The 18446-nt window shown below is 35.0% G+C and overlaps 1 protein-coding gene across 3 annotated transcripts in view; it reads left to right on the top strand.

The window, feature by feature from the left end:
* Window positions 1-18446, top strand: part of LOC149794997 (regulator of G protein signaling 12-like) — a 163952-nt gene that overhangs the window by 87234 nt on the left and 58272 nt on the right. For all 3 annotated transcript variants that reach the window (XM_089964659.1, XM_089964658.1, XM_089964660.1), the window contains exon 4: window positions 8939-9049. In XM_089964659.1, coding sequence (XP_089820785.1) covers window positions 8939-9049 — 111 coding nt within the window. The remainder of the gene's footprint in view (window positions 1-8938; window positions 9050-18446) is intronic.

The following is an 18446-nucleotide window of genomic DNA, read 5'->3' as shown; positions in this document are numbered from 1 at the left end:
TGATGCTTGGGACAATATTCAGAAGATTATCTTTAACTCTTCTTGGCCAAACTGAGTAGAAGATCTTACTGTTGGTGGTAAAATGAAAGCTGGGAAAATCTTCTCAAGATCAGGATTCTATTGCCTCGAGGATGCTGTTTTGGTTTGTATAATTTACCATGATTTATCACATTGCTGTATTATTTGTCCTACACAAGTTGATGAGGGCATACACCATACCTTACACACCACAATTTTTGTTGTTTTCAAATTGTTTATCTCTGTCATAAATAAGTTTTCATGTCCTTAGAAAGATTATTTTTTTATGTACCTAATAATCGATTATACTTGTAACAAGTGGCATAGCAACACCTGCAACTACTGGGGGGGGGGGGTGTATGTGTGCCATGGTACAATACCCCAAATAATTGAGATATGTACTTTTGGATTTCAATCATAACTACTATAAAATTGACCATAATATGTAATTTTAAATATATATGATTTGATATTTGTTTATTGCCAGATAATTGTACTAGTAGGCCGATAAATCAGCCCTTCACCTGTGATGATATTGATTTTCGGGTATGGGGCTGATATCACCTATTCATTAAAAGCTGCAATTATCTGCATTCAAATTTGGCTGCACACATAGGTGAATATTTTATACACTTACCAGTATTTCTTGGCGGCTATGCAGCTACCGTTGACAGAAGGGTTCTTTTGGTGGCATTTAGATTTTATTTCCTGAACAAATCATGTTTGGTGACTTGTAAATCTACCTGGAATAGCACAACTGTCATGTGGCCATTTTGAATTTCATGCTTGATATAGCTGTTACCAATTACCAGTATGTGTCTAAAGTGTATGTGGGGTTTGTTCCAGGATCATTTGCATACAGCAGAATTGCACATTTTAATGAACAGGTGACATCAGACCTACAACATCATCCATCAGTATCAACACAGATTTGTGGGGTTGATTTATCGGACTATTGTACTGGGTGCAGGAATAATTCACCAACCCAGATAAAGTCAACTAATAATCTTTGGGGGTGGAGTAGTGTTTACCAGTTACACAGTACACTTGTCAAAAAATCTTGTCATTACTCCTGAAAGAATGGTCATATCTGCTTGGGGTTTTCCATGAAAGATTTCTTATGATATCTAGTTGGTTCTAAATGAAAGTCCTGCCTCTCTGACATCCAATTTGGCTGCAATGGCAGCTATCTTAAAAATCTTAATATTGCTGCTTAAGTTTAACTGTTTTGCTCACAAGTAAAATCCAATATTACCATATTTCTTACTTTTATGTCAGGCTGCAAACAACAAAGATCCTGATCTTCCCTAGCATAATGCACATGCAGATCAGGGTCTATGCTGCTTGTTCTATGGATTACTCCTAAGAAACAGACCCAGATCTGATGCACATGCGTTGGCAGATCTGGGTATGTGCAGTTTGCAATTGAATTCATCTTATAAGCGAGCATGTATGGTAAGCATATAGCATATATACTCATATACAAGTCCAGCTGCAAACAAAATACACTTTAATCTGCATTCGCATAATGCAGTAGTTGTATAATTTTCAGGACATTTTCAATGCCCACTAACATATTTCAGTACAATTTAAATACAAAATATTTTTATGACTATTGTCTTAAACTAAGAGAAAAGAGTGAAAGCCAACAGATTGTGTAAAATTCAACAAATGTTTTATTTCCCTTGAACAGTAGTCCAGAATTCTCACTTAAGGCCAAAATGCATGAAGTTCAGATTGAATTCCATTGGTATTCCAAATAAATTCCAATACTGAATTTATTTATGTGCCTGTAGCCTCAAACATGCTAATGTGACATTGGTCTGAAATGTGGTGATGTGTTAAATCTTTTGATGTATCACAGTAATATAATCTAAAACATCCTTGTCAGCATTCCCTGGAATTCCAAATTAATGTTTTATTCCAAGAATATTATTGAAGACTTTGTAATTCCAGTAAATAATAATTTGAGCAAATAATTCCAGTCAAATTATAAACTTAACACAACAATAAGACTGATCCTGCTTTGGATGTTAAGGCAAGAACTGAACAGTTCTTACCTAAACAAGATTATTATATACCCCCACAACTTGACCTAGGTCACAATTACCATTTTCTGGAAATACTTGGTCAAATTGATGTGAAATTTCCATTCTGGAAGTTTTTAGGGTCAGAATCAAGACTATCTCTAACTCGAAGTAAACATGTTTACAGTTAATAATTATCTGAATAATTAATCCACAATCATAAAGAAATATTAGCTATGTATTATATTATTTACAAAATAAATTTCACTGGTCAGTTACACCATTAATGTGATTTTGGACAAAGGTTAAGTACAAAATACAGATATACATAACATACAGACATGGAGAAATGCCAATAAAGAATACAAATTAAATATGCATAACAATATATTGAGCAAGAAACATTAATTTCCTTTATTATCACCTATGAATATTAGGTTTTTACTAAATGACTTTATAGCATCTATTGGGTTCTAAATGAAAATGTGGCTAATTAGAAAATCTTATGACAGATATCTGAAATGAATTCAACATTCAGCATTTAATAAGGTTTGTTCTTACATAAGTTCCTGGAAATTCTTTTTGGTCAACGGATATTCAGCAGGTCCTAAATGAAACTTGTGCCATTCAAGCATCCAATATGGCTGCTACAACAGCCATCATGAAATTGTAAACATTGCTACTCTTCCTGAGTGGATGGTCATATCACATGGGGTTATCACTAAAAGATTTTGTTTCACTTCTGGAAGGTCCTAAAGGGAAATGTCATGCAAATATCAAATATAGAACCCACAGCTGCCACCTTGAAATTCTTAGTGCTAAAAAAATATACAGATTGGCATGAGGTTTTCATCAGAAGCCTTCCTTGTCCTAGAAGAAAATGGTGATCCTTGCACACCCAATATGGCCCAGCCATTTTGAAAATCTTGGTGTCATACATAATCCTGAATTTATGGTAGTATCAGGATTTGGTTTTCAGTGAAAGACATCTGATAATATCAAGCTGCTTCTAAGAAAAAATAGTTCCAATCTTACTTCCAATATGAACACCACAATGGCCATCTTCACACACTTTTTATTGTTACTTCTTCCAGATGGCTGGTCAAATTGACATTGTGCTTTCACCATAAGACTTGTGATGTATAGTCAGTTCTGAATGAAATTGTTACATACAGTATGACCACCATCTTGAAAAGTCATTATTCAAATAGTGCTAATAACAGGGGTGGGCAAACTGCGCTTCTTTTGAAGTTTAAGTTTTCAAATATTAACAACATACTAGCAACTGAAAATTAATTATGATGTTATTTAGAAAAACCTTTCGTTTTTGCTATTTCAAATATTAATTATTTTACTTAATGAACTATGCGGTCCACGACAAGGTGTAAATTTGTGTATGCAGCGCTTGCACTGGAAAGTTTGCCCACCTCTGTGCTAATATGATATTCAATATGGCTACCATGATGTCCTAAATAATGCTAATATGACATCCAATATGGCTACTGTTATGTCCTTAATTCAAATAGAGCCAATATGACATCCAATATGGCTACCATGATGTCATAAATTCAAATAGTGCTAATATGACATCCAGTATGGCTACCATGATGTCATAAATTTAAATATTGCCAATATGACATCCAATATGGCTACCATGATGTCAGAAATTCAAATAGTGCTAATATGGCATCCAATATGGCTACCATGATGTCAGAAATTCAAATAGTGCTAATATGACATCCAATATGGCTGCCATGATAACCATCTTGTTATTGCTACTTCGCTAAAATTGAATATTATTGTGACATATTTTCGTCAGAAGACTTCAGATGGTGACTAGATGGTCTTCAATGAAAATGAGGCAAACTGATCCATCTTGAAAGTAATGTTAGGCCCCCCAAAAAATGTTTCTGTTCTGCTCACCATCCCTGTTTTTGTTGCCCACCCTAGTACTTTTTCCCCTTGGGTGAACAAAAAAGTTTTTTTTTTTAAATCAAAAATTAATTTGTGCATCTAATTGAGCTGGTTTTGAAGTGTTTAGTTCATGTTATATATATGTTATAAGTGCCTGCATCATATTCTAGCAGATTCTAATTGTTAGTAGTGACAGCAGAACATTATTCCCAGCATTCTGGATATTTGATACCAGAGACTGTCAACAGGTTCAGTGCTGTTGTTTATCTTCCCATGGCTATCTGAGCCTGGATAAGACACAAATGTTAATTTAATTAGAATCCCTTGTCTCTAACCCTTACTAAAACAAGAGCAGAGTGATAGAGCAGGCAGTTTTTAGCTGGGCTTGGTACTGTAATGAACACTGGTTTTTCTAGTTTACTTTTAAGATTTTAGCTTTATTTTACATAAAGTTGTGTTCTTTGAAACTGAATGTAACTATATATATATATATATATATATATATATATATATATATATATATATATATATATATATATATATATATATATATATATAAAACAGTGCAGGAGGAAACATATGAGTGGGAGGGACTAATGTCTATTCCTCAACAAGGGGTTTTCACCAAATTATTTTTTATGATACTTAATGGTCTGAAATGAAAAGAAATGAAAATGGTGCCAATCAGACATGAGGTTTCGCCTGACAGTAATATTCCATTACAACGGAACTTGAACAGTCATGATATATTCTGAGTTAAGCCTGGTTATGATGGTTATCTCATGACCAGTCATGATACATTCTAAATTACTGGATTCAGTGAGGTATCTTGTAGAAAAATAGTTTTGGGCAGCACTAGGGAAGTAAAATGTATCACTAGTAATGATGTTTCAGTCATAGTTGTTTTCATCACTTTTGCAAAACTTAAAGGGCAAATTAAAGCCATTTTCATGAGGGAGGATACATTAGTGAGAAGTTTGACACCCAAAGGCCAGGGTTAAGGACAATTAATGGTAGAATTTGCTTTATATTTACAAATTATTTGTATTCCTGTTCTATTTAACATGGTCGTTTTATTCACTCTATTATTATTATGCAGATGCATAAAATGTTGGGGGGCCCTGAATGGCCGAGTGGTCTAAAGCGCTCTCCATTACAGATCACTGCCATCTCACCTCTGCGTGGGTTAGAGTCTCGGATTCGGCCAATGTAGGTATGTGAGAAAGCCTGCCAGTAGCTTCTCAAGGGTCAGTGGTTCTTTCCGGGGATTTTCCAGGTTCTTCCTCCACCATTAATACTGGCTGCCATGTATAACCTATCGTGTGCTGAAAAATGGCGTCAAACCCTACAACAATAAAATGTTGCTAACAAAAGATCATTGTGTGTTTTTTTATCTGGTCATTAAATGTTACCTGTCAATGGTTTGATTTTGAAACTGGCTGTCATTAAAACAGGTCAGGGTATATAGAAAAAAAAAGTGAAATTTGGTCGGTAAAGGGGACACCACACTTCAAAAGTTCATAAAATAACATTCCGGTATTTAATAACCAAATATTTTGGGTCATTTGTTAGTCCTGGTGTAAGATTTTTACACAACAAACATTAAGTTAAGTATAATTTGATGTAGAAAATATTTAAATTACGTAAGATGACTTGAGAGCAAAAATTATTACATGGTTCAGGAAAGGTTCAGTTCATTTAATGAAAAAAGGCATAGACACACCCAAATTTTGTAGTTTTCCCTCGGACTGTATACTGTAATTAATCACAGTTTCCAACACCAAGATTTGTTTACCTTGATAAATGTACTGGACATTTCTGTGTTGATCATTCTGTGAGGATTATGATATTACAGCAAAATGCATATGTTACTATTCTTCAGAGAGAGAGAGAGAGAGAGAGAGATGAATTTGACAATTTAGACACATAGATACACCCTTGGATGGGACAAGTTTGTAGAAACTGGTAGTTGATCCTGTGCTATCAATAATAGTATATTTGCTATAATGGATTTCAACCTGATACATATGGATATTTCACTTGGCTTACCTTTCATACCTGTACCTGTATTACAGGTAGTAGTTGACGCTTCACTTATCTATGTATGCAAAGATTAGAGCCCATTCATTTATGCTGCCAAAGGAGATAAAAGATATTCATGTGGAAAAGTGGGACATATATTCAAAGTGGATGGACCAAATTTATTGATTTTCTTAGTGTGATCAAACAATTAGAGCACACTTATTATAGAGAACTTGCTTTTACCCTCAGGATGAAATGGTCACAATATGTATATACAAGTAATGAATGTTCTTTTGAGCTGGGAGATTGGAAGGGAACAAAAAACATTGTACCTATAACGCTTGTACAGTACTACAGTCTCCAAGAATTTTGATTTCAATGGATTATTTTGTTCAGGAGTTTTAAAATAGTATCCAAGGGTTTTCTTTGGAAGAGTTGGACATCAGCTTTTTAATCTATTGTTTCCAGATACAGTATGAGCTTTAAGGGTGTTGTTGGAACAGTCTTGTGTCCTTGTTAGTATACAAGTGCAGTTCTTTAGTCTAATAGATCATAATTGCCACAGAAGTTCCATTAACTCTGTTTTAAAGAAAATTAATGAGATAAATCTGCTTTCCACATATTTTAATGTTGCTAAGTGAAAAAATGCCAGTAAGTTTTATATACTGCTTTTGGGGAATGGATGTTTTTAAAGAGCAGTTGGATTCTGTTGAAAGAGGTAGATGTCAATGCACAAGATGTGGGAATTAGCATGTAAACAGAGTGCATAACCAGCCATTCAGTGAAACAGTGTACATATTCGTATGGAATATATGACTTGCAAAATGAAAAGGTTGTCACTAAAATTTCTGAATCGTGAAGCCTTTTTGGGAGAAAAGGTAGGACAAGATTAGTTGATTGAAATTAATAAAATCATAAAATTCTTACTGTATATATACATTATTGATCAATTCTACTGCAAAATGCACAGACCCAAAGGTGATGTTGCAAAATGGGCCGGCAGATCTGGGTTAGTGCAATTTGGAGTAATCATTTGAATAAACAACTTAGACCCTGAATGCAGATCAGGGTGACATTTGTTTGTAGTTAGAGATGGTATTTATTGTACTTGATTTAGTATCCACACTGTATGATTAACAGACTTAAATTCTCACCTCTGTCTGCGCTGGTTCGAGTCTCGGATTCAGCAAATGTGGGTATGTAAGAAAGCTTGCCAGTAGCTTCTTGTGGGTGGGTGGTTCTTTCCGGGGGTTTTCCTGGGTTCTTCCTCCACCATTAATACTGGCCGCCATATATAGCTTATTGTGTGCTGAAAAATGGCGTTAAAGCCCACAACAACAACAACAAACTTAAATCTGTAAATTTATTGAGGTTAATGTTCTTCAAATTAAATATAGATGATGTTATAAGCCTATTTTACTGTATGTACTTGCTTATAAGTCGAGCCCAACTGCAAACTACACAGACCCAGAGCTGTTGCTGCATAATGCACCAGAAGATCTGGGTCCAGGCAGTTTGATAGTAGTGATCCGAAGAACAAACAACATAGGCCCTGATTTGTAGGTGCATTATGTTAACAGCAGATCAGGATCTTTTTTGTTTGCAGTTTGAGTCTATTTATTAGCATGTGTCAGGTCAACTCATTTTAAATGACCGCCTGAATACTGTTGTAAATATTATTGTGCAAGTAACAGTTAACCTACCTTAAATTTTCCAGTCATTAATTGTCACTGTGCAGATATGCTCAGTAATGAGCTCAAGTTTCGCTATCACTTGTAATGAAATCATGGCACAAATATTTCACTGATGAAACACTTTTAAAAAATTTGAGTTTCAGTGTTGATGGGGTTTTTTTTAACAAAAGGAATCTTGTTGTGTTGGGCCAAAAGAAGTAATGCACACTGTTTTACAGGTACACAATGAGGCACAATGGAGTTATGTTTCACACGATCTTTCAGAGGTTGGTTATCTTGAAAATAAATGCAATTGATACAGAAAAGAGAACATTTTTATTTGAAAAAGTTGTTTATTGACAAATTACTCAACATGATTATAAAGCAAGTATTCAGCAATTAAACAGCAGCTCCGCCCCCCCCCCCCCCCCATTGCCTTTCTGGGACCCTTTCTTAACTTTTCATAGGTCCCCCAGTAACTCTTGCCCATGCTTACAGTGTGGTCTATGCATTTGTTTAACCCCATTGTGCACAAAGGCTCAGCTGTGGGATCCACACTGCTTTTTAAAATCATCAGTCCAAAAATTCATCCAGATATATGAATAGAATGCACATTTTCAGTGCTATCTTTTTTCCCATCATTAAATCCTTCCTATATTCTAAAAGTTGCTCCTTTTTCTGCATTGTTGTGGGATGGGGGGTATTTGAATCTTATCAGTTCCAGAATGTACCTTGCTGGAATATTTAGCTCCCTTTGCTAAAAGCTTTTTACTTTGGAGGTTAATTCTTTTTCTCAGTATGTTTGTGCTAAACAAGCTTTGAAACAAATTAGACCCACAAAGTTAAGGATCAGTGATCTGCATCTGGCATGCATGATAGTAAGGTCCAAAGGAGTTTTGCAGTCTGGATGACTGCATGGTCTAAGGTGCTAATCTTTACAGATCACTGACTCATCACCTCTATCCAAGTGGGTCTCAGTCTCTGTTTGATCAATCTGGTTAGGTGAGAAAGCTTGCCACTAGCTTCCTGTTGGTCAGTGGTTCTTCCTGAGTTCATCCTTCACCAAATATTCTGGCAACCATGTATTGCCTATCATGTGCTGAAAAAAGGCATTAAAGCAAAAGCTAGAAAAAAGTCATAATGTTCCAAACAGATTTAGATAGCCTTTTCCCTGCCAAGAGGTATACAGGGTCCACATGCAAGCTGTAAATAATGGATATTTTTCATTTAAATTTTTTAAACCAAAAACACTAAATATTTTTACATTTTTCCTCTCTCTTTCAGAGAGACTCAGACAAGAAGAACAGTGTTGTAAACACAGAGAAGTGGACAAAAGGTGGTGGCTCAGTAAGGCAGAAACCACGGCAGCGGACCTCTCTCAGCCAATCACATGAAGTATGTACAGTTTTTGTTTACCATGATTTGTTTTAGAGCCTTTTAGATGGACCAGTGAAATGTGGAATAGGAACTTTACCTTCACTGTTCTACCTGTACAGGACATGGGGAGCCCCGAGTGGTCTAAAGTGCTCTCCATTATGGATCACTGCCATCTCACCTCTGTCTGCATGGGTTCGAGTCTAGGATTCAGCCAGTGTGGGTATGTGAGAAAGCTTACCAGTAGCTTCTCGTGGGTTGGTGGTTCTTTCTGGGGTTTTCCCGGGTTCTTTCTCCACCATTAATACTGGCCGCCATGTATAGCCTATCATGTGCTGAAAAATGGCATTAAACCCAAGAACAGCAACAAGTTTACAGGACATTGTGTCGTATTCGCATTTCTATGATTCCTCAAACCTTACAGACTGGGTGATGAAATATTGTCAAATTCCAAAGCTAGATGTTTTCTGTTCAAATTGTCCCAAGAAGTAAGCTTCGTGTTGGATCTTGCATAGCTTAGATTAACTATGTTATGGGGTAGTTGAGGATTTTAAGCTGTTTCGGTTGTCAGGGTGTAGGTGGAGGTTTATGTCCCAAATTTCGTTTAACATTCATGCTTCAGATGTTTATTTGCCGTGGTAAAACTAAAATCCTGAAACACTGGGCTGTTCTCCCCATTCTAACACATTTTATTTCCTAACATTACATGCAGAAGTTGCATGGGGGGAAAAAAAAAAACATTTTAGAGTGGTTCTACACGACAGCTATCAATATCATGCTACAACTGAGTATAATTGCTGGCAGTTGTTTATAAAGAATTTTACTACTGAACATGATGACATTAAGCCAGTATTTTCACAAATGTTTCTTCCAGACTACATACACTGGCAGTTTTAAATGCAACGATTGCATTTTCAAAATAAACAAGTCCGTAAGTTTACTACTCTATAGACCTTTTTCAGGAAGTCAAATTTGGGTTTTTCCACTCCAATATTTAAGGCATGCGCAATCAACGTAGGGCAACTTTTAAGCAATTGTCATTAACATATTGTATGTTCGTGAAGAAAGTTTCAAACAAATTTGTAAAAGGTTTGACATCTGTACACCCTTCACAGAAATAGTATGTTTAAAAATCATTAGTGAATAGTTCAGTAATCTGCCTAAAACAGAAAAGTAGATATGAGCACAAAAAGCATCAGAGAGGACCAGGGCAGCGGACAGGATTTGTGGGCCCTAGGAAAAATTATCCAGTAGGCCCCAATGAATCACAAATTGAAACAACGGTGGACCCTCTGACCGTTGTGGTCCCCCGGAATTTGTCCTACCCTGCCTGCGGTCCTGGATAGGACTTGCAAAGTTGAATAATCAATTTTTGAAAGGAATGGGGTGGGGGCTATTTTTCTATGTGACCAGAATTAAAATTTGTACAAATTTACGTGTATTTAGACAATTCTTCAAGACTATATACTCGCAAAAACACGATGACTCACAAATCTCTTTGTTGCATATAATTAATTTCATAGTGGATAGATTCATACAGGTGAACACAGCATTATCAATGCCAACGTAATCAGATTCCATGCCCAGTCAGAGAAGCCACATGAGTAACACATAGCTGATAGTACTGTAGCAACTGGCCATTGCAAAAGAGAGAGAGAGAGAGAGTAAATTCCTTAGCCAATCCAATGTATCATAAGCAGTTTTGGGGATTTACATTCATTCGCATTTAATCTATTAGCTAAATGGCAAATCTTTAAGGAATCTGCTTAATATGTGATATGCCGCCTTTGGTGTTCATTGTTTGCTGCTAATTAGACAAGTTCACTTACTTATTTTTGGATTATTCATTACCATACAATCATAAGGGAGGGGGGCAGAGTTAAGATGATATTCATGATGCCGTAACATGAAGCAATAGATATTCATTTATTGTTAAAAATACTTTATGAAAATGTACAGTTCAACTCTTATACTTGTGGGCTGGCATATATTGTTTACTAAGATCTGCGGCGATCTGTAATGACAAATGCTCTATTCGTGTAAGAAGTGTAGGTCACTCGAGTTGCCCTACGTCAAATGCGCATGACTGTACCAGATGCGGCTATGGGATAGGTTTGGCCAGCTGAAAATGATCTATACTGATGTTCATGAGTCTTTTGGTGCAGGAAATACTGTAAACTCCATAACCCTGTGGTCCAAGAATCCTAATAAATTACTGTGAGACCCTTCATAAAGCCACAAGTTGAAGTTCAGTTTCTTGGTCTTAAATGATTATTGGCTGGTATTTAACACATTAACCCCTAGCGACAACTTTATGGGGCAGGAGGTAGTAGCCTGCTGCCGAGCTCTGTAGCTTCATGGTCATGCATGATACACTAACGTGGATGGTATTATAGAAAGGTAGACAGATGTAGCTCTACAATGATACCAAATAATGTGGAATATCTAGTTGCACTACAAAATACAGATAGAAAAACCTCTTTTTTTGGACCTGACTTTTTTTTACGCAAAATTCACCCATGGTCGGAATCCCATTTTGTGTCCGGATTTTAGACTTTTTGGTCTCAGATCTAAGGCAAACTGGTATCAACTGCAAGCAGACAGATGGGCATTTGGAATAAAGAGTGGTTTCCATACAAAAATAATGGTTCCGTTTAGCAAAAAAAAAAAAACAAGTCCAACTTTTACCCTTTTGCTCATGCGCGAGTCTAATAGCCAACAAAAAACAATGTTTCTAACACAACTAGGCAGTATGTTATTGAAAGATGACCGGGGATTTGGTGTTTTCAAGTCTATTCAGAAATAGCTTTCCAAATGTGTTTCCTACTCGATTTTCAGGCAAAAATGGCAAAAATTTCCAGGGGTTAATGTGTTAACAGCACACAATATAAAATGGATATCATGCCAAGGTAATTGTACTGAGAAGTGCCCTCCTCAGAGGCACACTATGGTGAGTTGGTGACTGAACCAGCCTGGTCTGGGGAGGATTCAAACCTGCATCTTCTGGCTGCATGTTCAGTACGCTAACTATTCAGCCACCATTTATCCTTTCACATTGTTGAAGACTGATCAGAGTGCCTTTCACTTATCATCAGGTGTTCCATATACATACAGTGTATAGTCACTTCAAAAGAATTTAAAAGGAAAATAGGTTGATAAAATACCATCACTGTACCAAGATATGTAAACGTAAATGAAATTTGAATATATGGTTCCAGGTACTGCAAGTAAAAAATAATTTGCAGCCAGTATTTTTTTCATTTCGGATTCTATAGATAAGGAGCGCAGTGATCTGATGTACAAAATTTCCAAGAGACAGAAAATACCAGAAAGATCAATAATATCAGTTCCTGGACTAGATCTATGTTTCAAGCTAGATAGGATTTTTGTTCACTTTATTGGTCATGGAGATAGGTAGTCTGTCATCCATCATCTAGAAGATTGATTGTGGTAGCTAATTGATCCAAAACCAAAATAGTGCCACTTGAACATCCAGTATGGCTGCTACAGCAGCTGTCATTAAAATCTTGTTATTGCTACTCATCCTGAATGAAAAATCTTATGATGTCATGTTGGTCCTAAATGTAAATTGTGTTTCTTGCATAACTAATATGGCCACCATATTGGCCATTTTAAAATTCTTGTAATTTTCTTTGAAAGCAAAAAAGCAATGTGCAGTATGGCCTGCTTGCACATTCTTAATACTTTCACAGTAAGATTTGGTAGATTCCTACATTCTGCATCTTGGTTCATTTAGAAATTTGTTAGAAAAAAATCAAAATTAACATTTTCAGGTTTTTTTTCTTTGGTAGTTTACTGTGCAAACTATCACTTTTACTTAAATAACTATCCAGTCAATAGACAAATTATTTCAATTCTCCATTAGTGCCCAGTTGGCTGGTTGTTGATTGATATCACATATCCATTACATTTAGTGGACATCATGTGTTGATTTTAGTATGTCCCATAGTGGGAAAGATGATTGTTGTCACCTTGGCTTTTTTTTTTTTAAAGGATTAAGTCAAGTTGAGAGACATCAAGAAGCCATTGAGCTCTGTAGGATTTGGAATTGCAGTTTATGAAAATATACTAGAGATAAATAAGGTTAAAGCAAACTTTGCAAACTTTCGGGGGTGCCAGCAGAATTATTTTTGGGAAGGGGGAAAATAAGTAATGGTCAGCTATATGTTTCAGATATACGCCACAACATGTTTACAGGTGTACGCCACAACATGTTTTCAGGTGTACGCCACAACAATGTTACAGGTGTACGCCACAACATGTTTACAGCTTTACGCCACAGCATGTTTAAAGGTGTACACCACAACATGTTCACAGGTGAACATGACGTTTACTGTCAGCACATCTGTCTTGATTCACACTTCTAAACATTTCAATGCATGTTTTCCAGCTTGACAAAGCAGTACATCATATTTTGTGTCACCTTAATGAAAACCAGCCAATTTATGAAAAAAAAATAGACTGCCTTACTGAGACGGTCTTGATTGAGTTGGCAGGTCTCTATTTAATTTATATTTCGCTTAACTTTTGTCCCTGGATGTAAGGTGTAATGATATGTTTAGGTAGCAAGAGTTCAGGGTCAGTCTTTTCACAGTTTGACAAGGTTTTCCATTGGAAGTATTGACATTCTATCACATTATAAGTAAATTGAAAATGTGTATAAATATGGCTTTGATCAACACAGAAATCATTCCTGTTCAGTATTGGTCTTTGGGAATCCATGATCAGAGTTAGCAGTTGTCTTGTTGACATCATATATGTTTCAAAAAAAAATTATTTATTTAAAATATTCATTGGAAATACTAAAGCCCTCACTAACTTTTAGATTTATACACATTACTTTGGGAATTTTTTAAACTCATTCAGAGACATTCTGGATTACATAATTGTGTTATATTTGGACATTCATTCAGAACATTCTGTATTTTTGGACTCATGATAGAGCATTTAGGATTCTTTGGGATTTGAATCACAGTACTTTCTCTCAAATTTTCAATTTCTGTTTTAGAGAAATAAATTGCTTGTTGATTTTACTTACATTGTTGTTTCTGCTTTTTTTTTTCTGTTACAATATTTAAGATCTAGAGTGTTACTGAAATTGAGACTCATCTGGGATCAGAATGTCTTGAAAACATTTCAGATATTTAAAAATTGTCTTAAAATTTAAACTTTCTGTTTTCCAAAATTGTCAATTTTCCCAATAAATATTTTTATTTCATACATTTTATAAATCTTAGTGAAAACAACATTCATTGTCATCGAAAGTGGAGAACCTTGTTTTAAATCCTACCTAAGAATAGTTACCATGGTGATAGAGGACAAGTTGCACAAGCTGGTCAGATGTTATGATCTTTCTCAAGCAAACACATATTTAGCAAAGCAAAATATAAAGAATATCTTGATTCAATATTTGGTGGGAAAGAACTTTTGGGATAATAGTGATTTGGGTTTGATTGAGTAGTCTTTGGCTTTGATAGAAAATTAATGGAATTAAAGTTTAAAATACCCCTGGTCGAAATTAATAAAGCTTCAGCTTCAGAAAAAAGTGATAGCAATGCAAATTCAGAAAGAAGAAAAGGAGAGATAGATGCAAAGAGAAAGGAAAATACAAATGCAAATGGGGAGAGAGAGAGAAAAGAAATAAATGAAAATTCAAAGAGGAAAAGGAGAGAGAGATGCAAATTCAGAGAGGAAAAAGAGAAGCAATTACCAATGCAGACAGAGAGGGAGATGAGAGACATATACAGAAGCACAGCAAGAGAGAGAAAATGGAAAGGCAAAGAAAGAGAAGATAATCAAATGCAGGTGCAGAGAGAACTATGAAAATGCAATATGACTGGCAGGCATAGCATCCCTCCCCCTATACAAACAAGTTCAGGTTTTGACATTACCCAAAATATTAGGTTAGCACCCACTTTTCAGGAAAAGAAGTGCATACATACATTTTTCATTTTCGGCATTGCTAAAAGCTTGAAATGGCCAAGAAAGCATTGGACTTAATTATTACAAAGTGTACTTATTGAAAAAGCTCCAGAAGTGTACACTTAACTGTCAGTACAACAAAGTGCTGATTATGATGTGGTTAAGGAATGTATCTTGAAGCTTTTTGAACTGATACCTGAGCATACATGCCAACAATTGCACTTTAGCCGTAATCAGTTTTTTCCACCAAATTACATTTTACACTAGACTGTATATGGATTACGCATTTTTTGTACAATAAAAAATAAAATTAAAGCAATAAAACATGGTTTTGTCATTTTTATTATCATCTCTTTAATTCCACTCATATAAATTTGAGAAAATTCTTAAAAAGGCAACTGCTGTGTAAGAATAGCATAGTAATACTTTCCTTATTTACTATTTATAACAATTGTATATGACCCATTTCTGAAAAAAATTCTGATGGGTTTCTTCAAATGTGAAATTTGTGTCACAAATTGATTTTATTGATAAGCTAGCTAGTTAATGAACCAGTCTATACTTTTAAAGTAAATGGCACCAGATGTTAAGTGAAATGCTTTACAATGTGAGTTGTGGATGTTATATGATGGAAAATGTTAGAGCAGATGGATCCTTTCAAACTTCAAAACATGCCAGATCAGAAAAAGACAAATCAACACTGCTTTACAAACTTTAGAAGATGAATATGAGAAAAATGTATTAAAGCACTCTGAACACCTGACAGGTCATTACAGTATTCCAGATCGCAATAATTCAGCAAAAGTTACACATATAGACTTGTTAAAGTGAGTGCTGAATTTAAGTAATTTTTCAGTATACATGTATTTTGTGTTTGTATTCTGATTTTAATCGATATGGATGTTGCCTTTTGTGACAAGAATTTTGATGGCTGCAGAACCAGGTTAGTCATAACAATGTATCGTATTCATACTTGCTGTAAATTTTAATTCTGGCATGTAATATATTGATTACACTTTTTACGCCCCAAAATTAAGGGTTTTTTTTAAAATAATTTTTAAAGCCTGTCATGGAGGGTTGGCATGTATGGTAAAGGCAAGCAGACAACGTTTTTACTTGAAACAACTCTAGGAGAGCCAGGATTTGATCTATGCAATTCAGTGCCTTCAATCCCTTATAGGCAGTATTTTTAAATGTGTTACACAACTCCAAGTATTGTACAGCATAACAGAAAGAAAGTGAAAACAACAATTTATGGGAAAAGGAGCAATTTATTTCTCTACAAAACAATGCAGATATTAGAGACACAGTATTGTGAATTAAATGCCATATAATCTTATATATTCTATGACAAATCTAAAAATATAGAATGTTCCAAAAGGAATTCCAATAGTCTTGAATGTCCTGATATACCACAATGATGCAATCCTGAATGTCTTTGAAGGAATTCACAAAAATCCCAAGTAGAGTATATAAAACCAAAAGTTAGTAATTCCAATGAATATTTTAAATAAATAATTCCTTTCGAATTATCTGTGATGTCAATAACAATGATCATAAATTCCCACAGACTGATATAGAACATTGAATAAATTATTTGTTTATCAAAGCCCTATTTATTCACATTTTCACTTCATCCATAACAATAAAATGTGATGATTTCAGTGGAAACACCAACGGTTAAATCACAGTATTTGGCTTTTTGCAGCTTTTACATGTTATATCAGCACAGAAGCCACAGTTGTTGCCTAAAATACGATCTTAATGTCTAGAAACATATGGGAGTGCATGCTGTAGGTGTTATGGGGGTATGGCATGCAGTATGTGTTTCCCAAGTTTCAGTTCTTTTGGAAAATTAAATTTTTTTTCCATCACCTGTGAATACACTCCCAAAATTACCATTTTTTACCATTATGCTGTTGTACTTAAAAATGTTTCATTTTTTAACAAAGAATATTAGTATTTCCTTATATTAGTAGAACAGAGTGTTGTCGGTATTCTTACAGAAAATTTAATCACAAAATTTGAATGTATTTTTCGAAAGTAAAGGTAAAAAATTGGTAGATATATCAACAAAAATGTGGAACCTTTACTTCGTTACGCTTTTTTATATTCTTGTTAACCGCTTCTAGTTATGCCTGTACTTACAAGGAAAGATTTCATATTATTTTGCTAAATTTCATTTATAAAAGTTAATCTACAGTTATAAATGCTGCAGAAACCAAAAGAAATGTCAGATTGGTGTTTTAATTTTTCTTTGCGAAGTATCCACTAAAATAAAAGCTGGTGCTGAAAAATTTGTCGAGTTCTTAACTACTCACAGTTTTCCTATTTTGAAGACACTCGTAACAGTTTTTATTAATTTTGGTTATACATACCATGGGTATGGTTTCAAAAATATACAAGTCATGGATATATTTTTCATTACAAATTTCCTAATGAACAAAACATGGTTACGGACAACAAAAAATTGTAGTGTCCGTAATCTGAAAATATATGGAATAGTTCTGGAGCCATTTTTCAAAACTTTAATGTATAAAACTAAACTTTCCATATCATTAGTATTGCAATATCTTTGGCTGAAAATATTCCATGTTACAGGATGATGCAACAATTTCCTTATGCTGTATTGCGTTACTAATTGTTTGTCTGCAAAAACAAAAAAATAAGCCCATTGTATTTGCATCCAAGTAGTTGTTGTTGTTGTAGGGTTTAACGCCATTTTTCAGCACACGATAGGCTATACATGGTGGCCAGTATTAATGGTGGAGGAAGAACCCAGGAAAACCCCAGAAAGAACCACCAACCCACGAGAAGCTACTGGCAAGCTTTCTCACATACCACATTAGCCGAATCCGAGACTCAAACCCACGCAGACAGACGTGAGATGGCAGTGATCCGTACCGGAGAGCGCTTTAGACCACTCCGCCACTCGGGGCCCCGCATCCAAGTAGTACATTCCAGCTTGCCTTGGCTTCAACAGAGTCACTTAGAAGCATCGAGGGATTCCTCATCATCATTACCGACAAGAAATTATCTGTCAAAGTTGAAATAATGGTAAGTATGAAAGTGAAATACTGTACCAATATTTTCTTTTGAGTCAGTAACCTATAGGCAAATGAGATATAAATGTTTTATGTCATTATTATGCTAGAATGCAGTCAACAGTTTTGTGTTAAACTGTCATTTATCATAGATATCTTAAATACTGAAATCAATACTTTTTGCTAAAACTAAATTTTGTTTGATTATTGAATTAAAAATAGCAAAATTTAATGAAAAGTTAGAATAAAAGTAATTACACATGTATGTCCTCTTTTTCCCCATTTAGTAGACATTCAGTCTTTCCTTCAGACTAATATATGACTGTTTCCAATATATGTACAAACTAACCGACACTAAAGGGTTTCAAATATGTGTACATATCGATGATGTTAATATGATACAAAAAGGTTACGGACACTGTGCATTGTAA

This window comes from Sinohyriopsis cumingii, chromosome 7 (genome assembly GCF_028554795.1).
Source record: "Sinohyriopsis cumingii isolate HCF-2022 chromosome 7, ASM2855479v2, whole genome shotgun sequence".
NCBI lineage: Eukaryota > Metazoa > Mollusca > Bivalvia > Unionida > Unionidae > Sinohyriopsis > Sinohyriopsis cumingii.
This window is presented reverse-complemented; position numbering and strand designations above follow the sequence as displayed.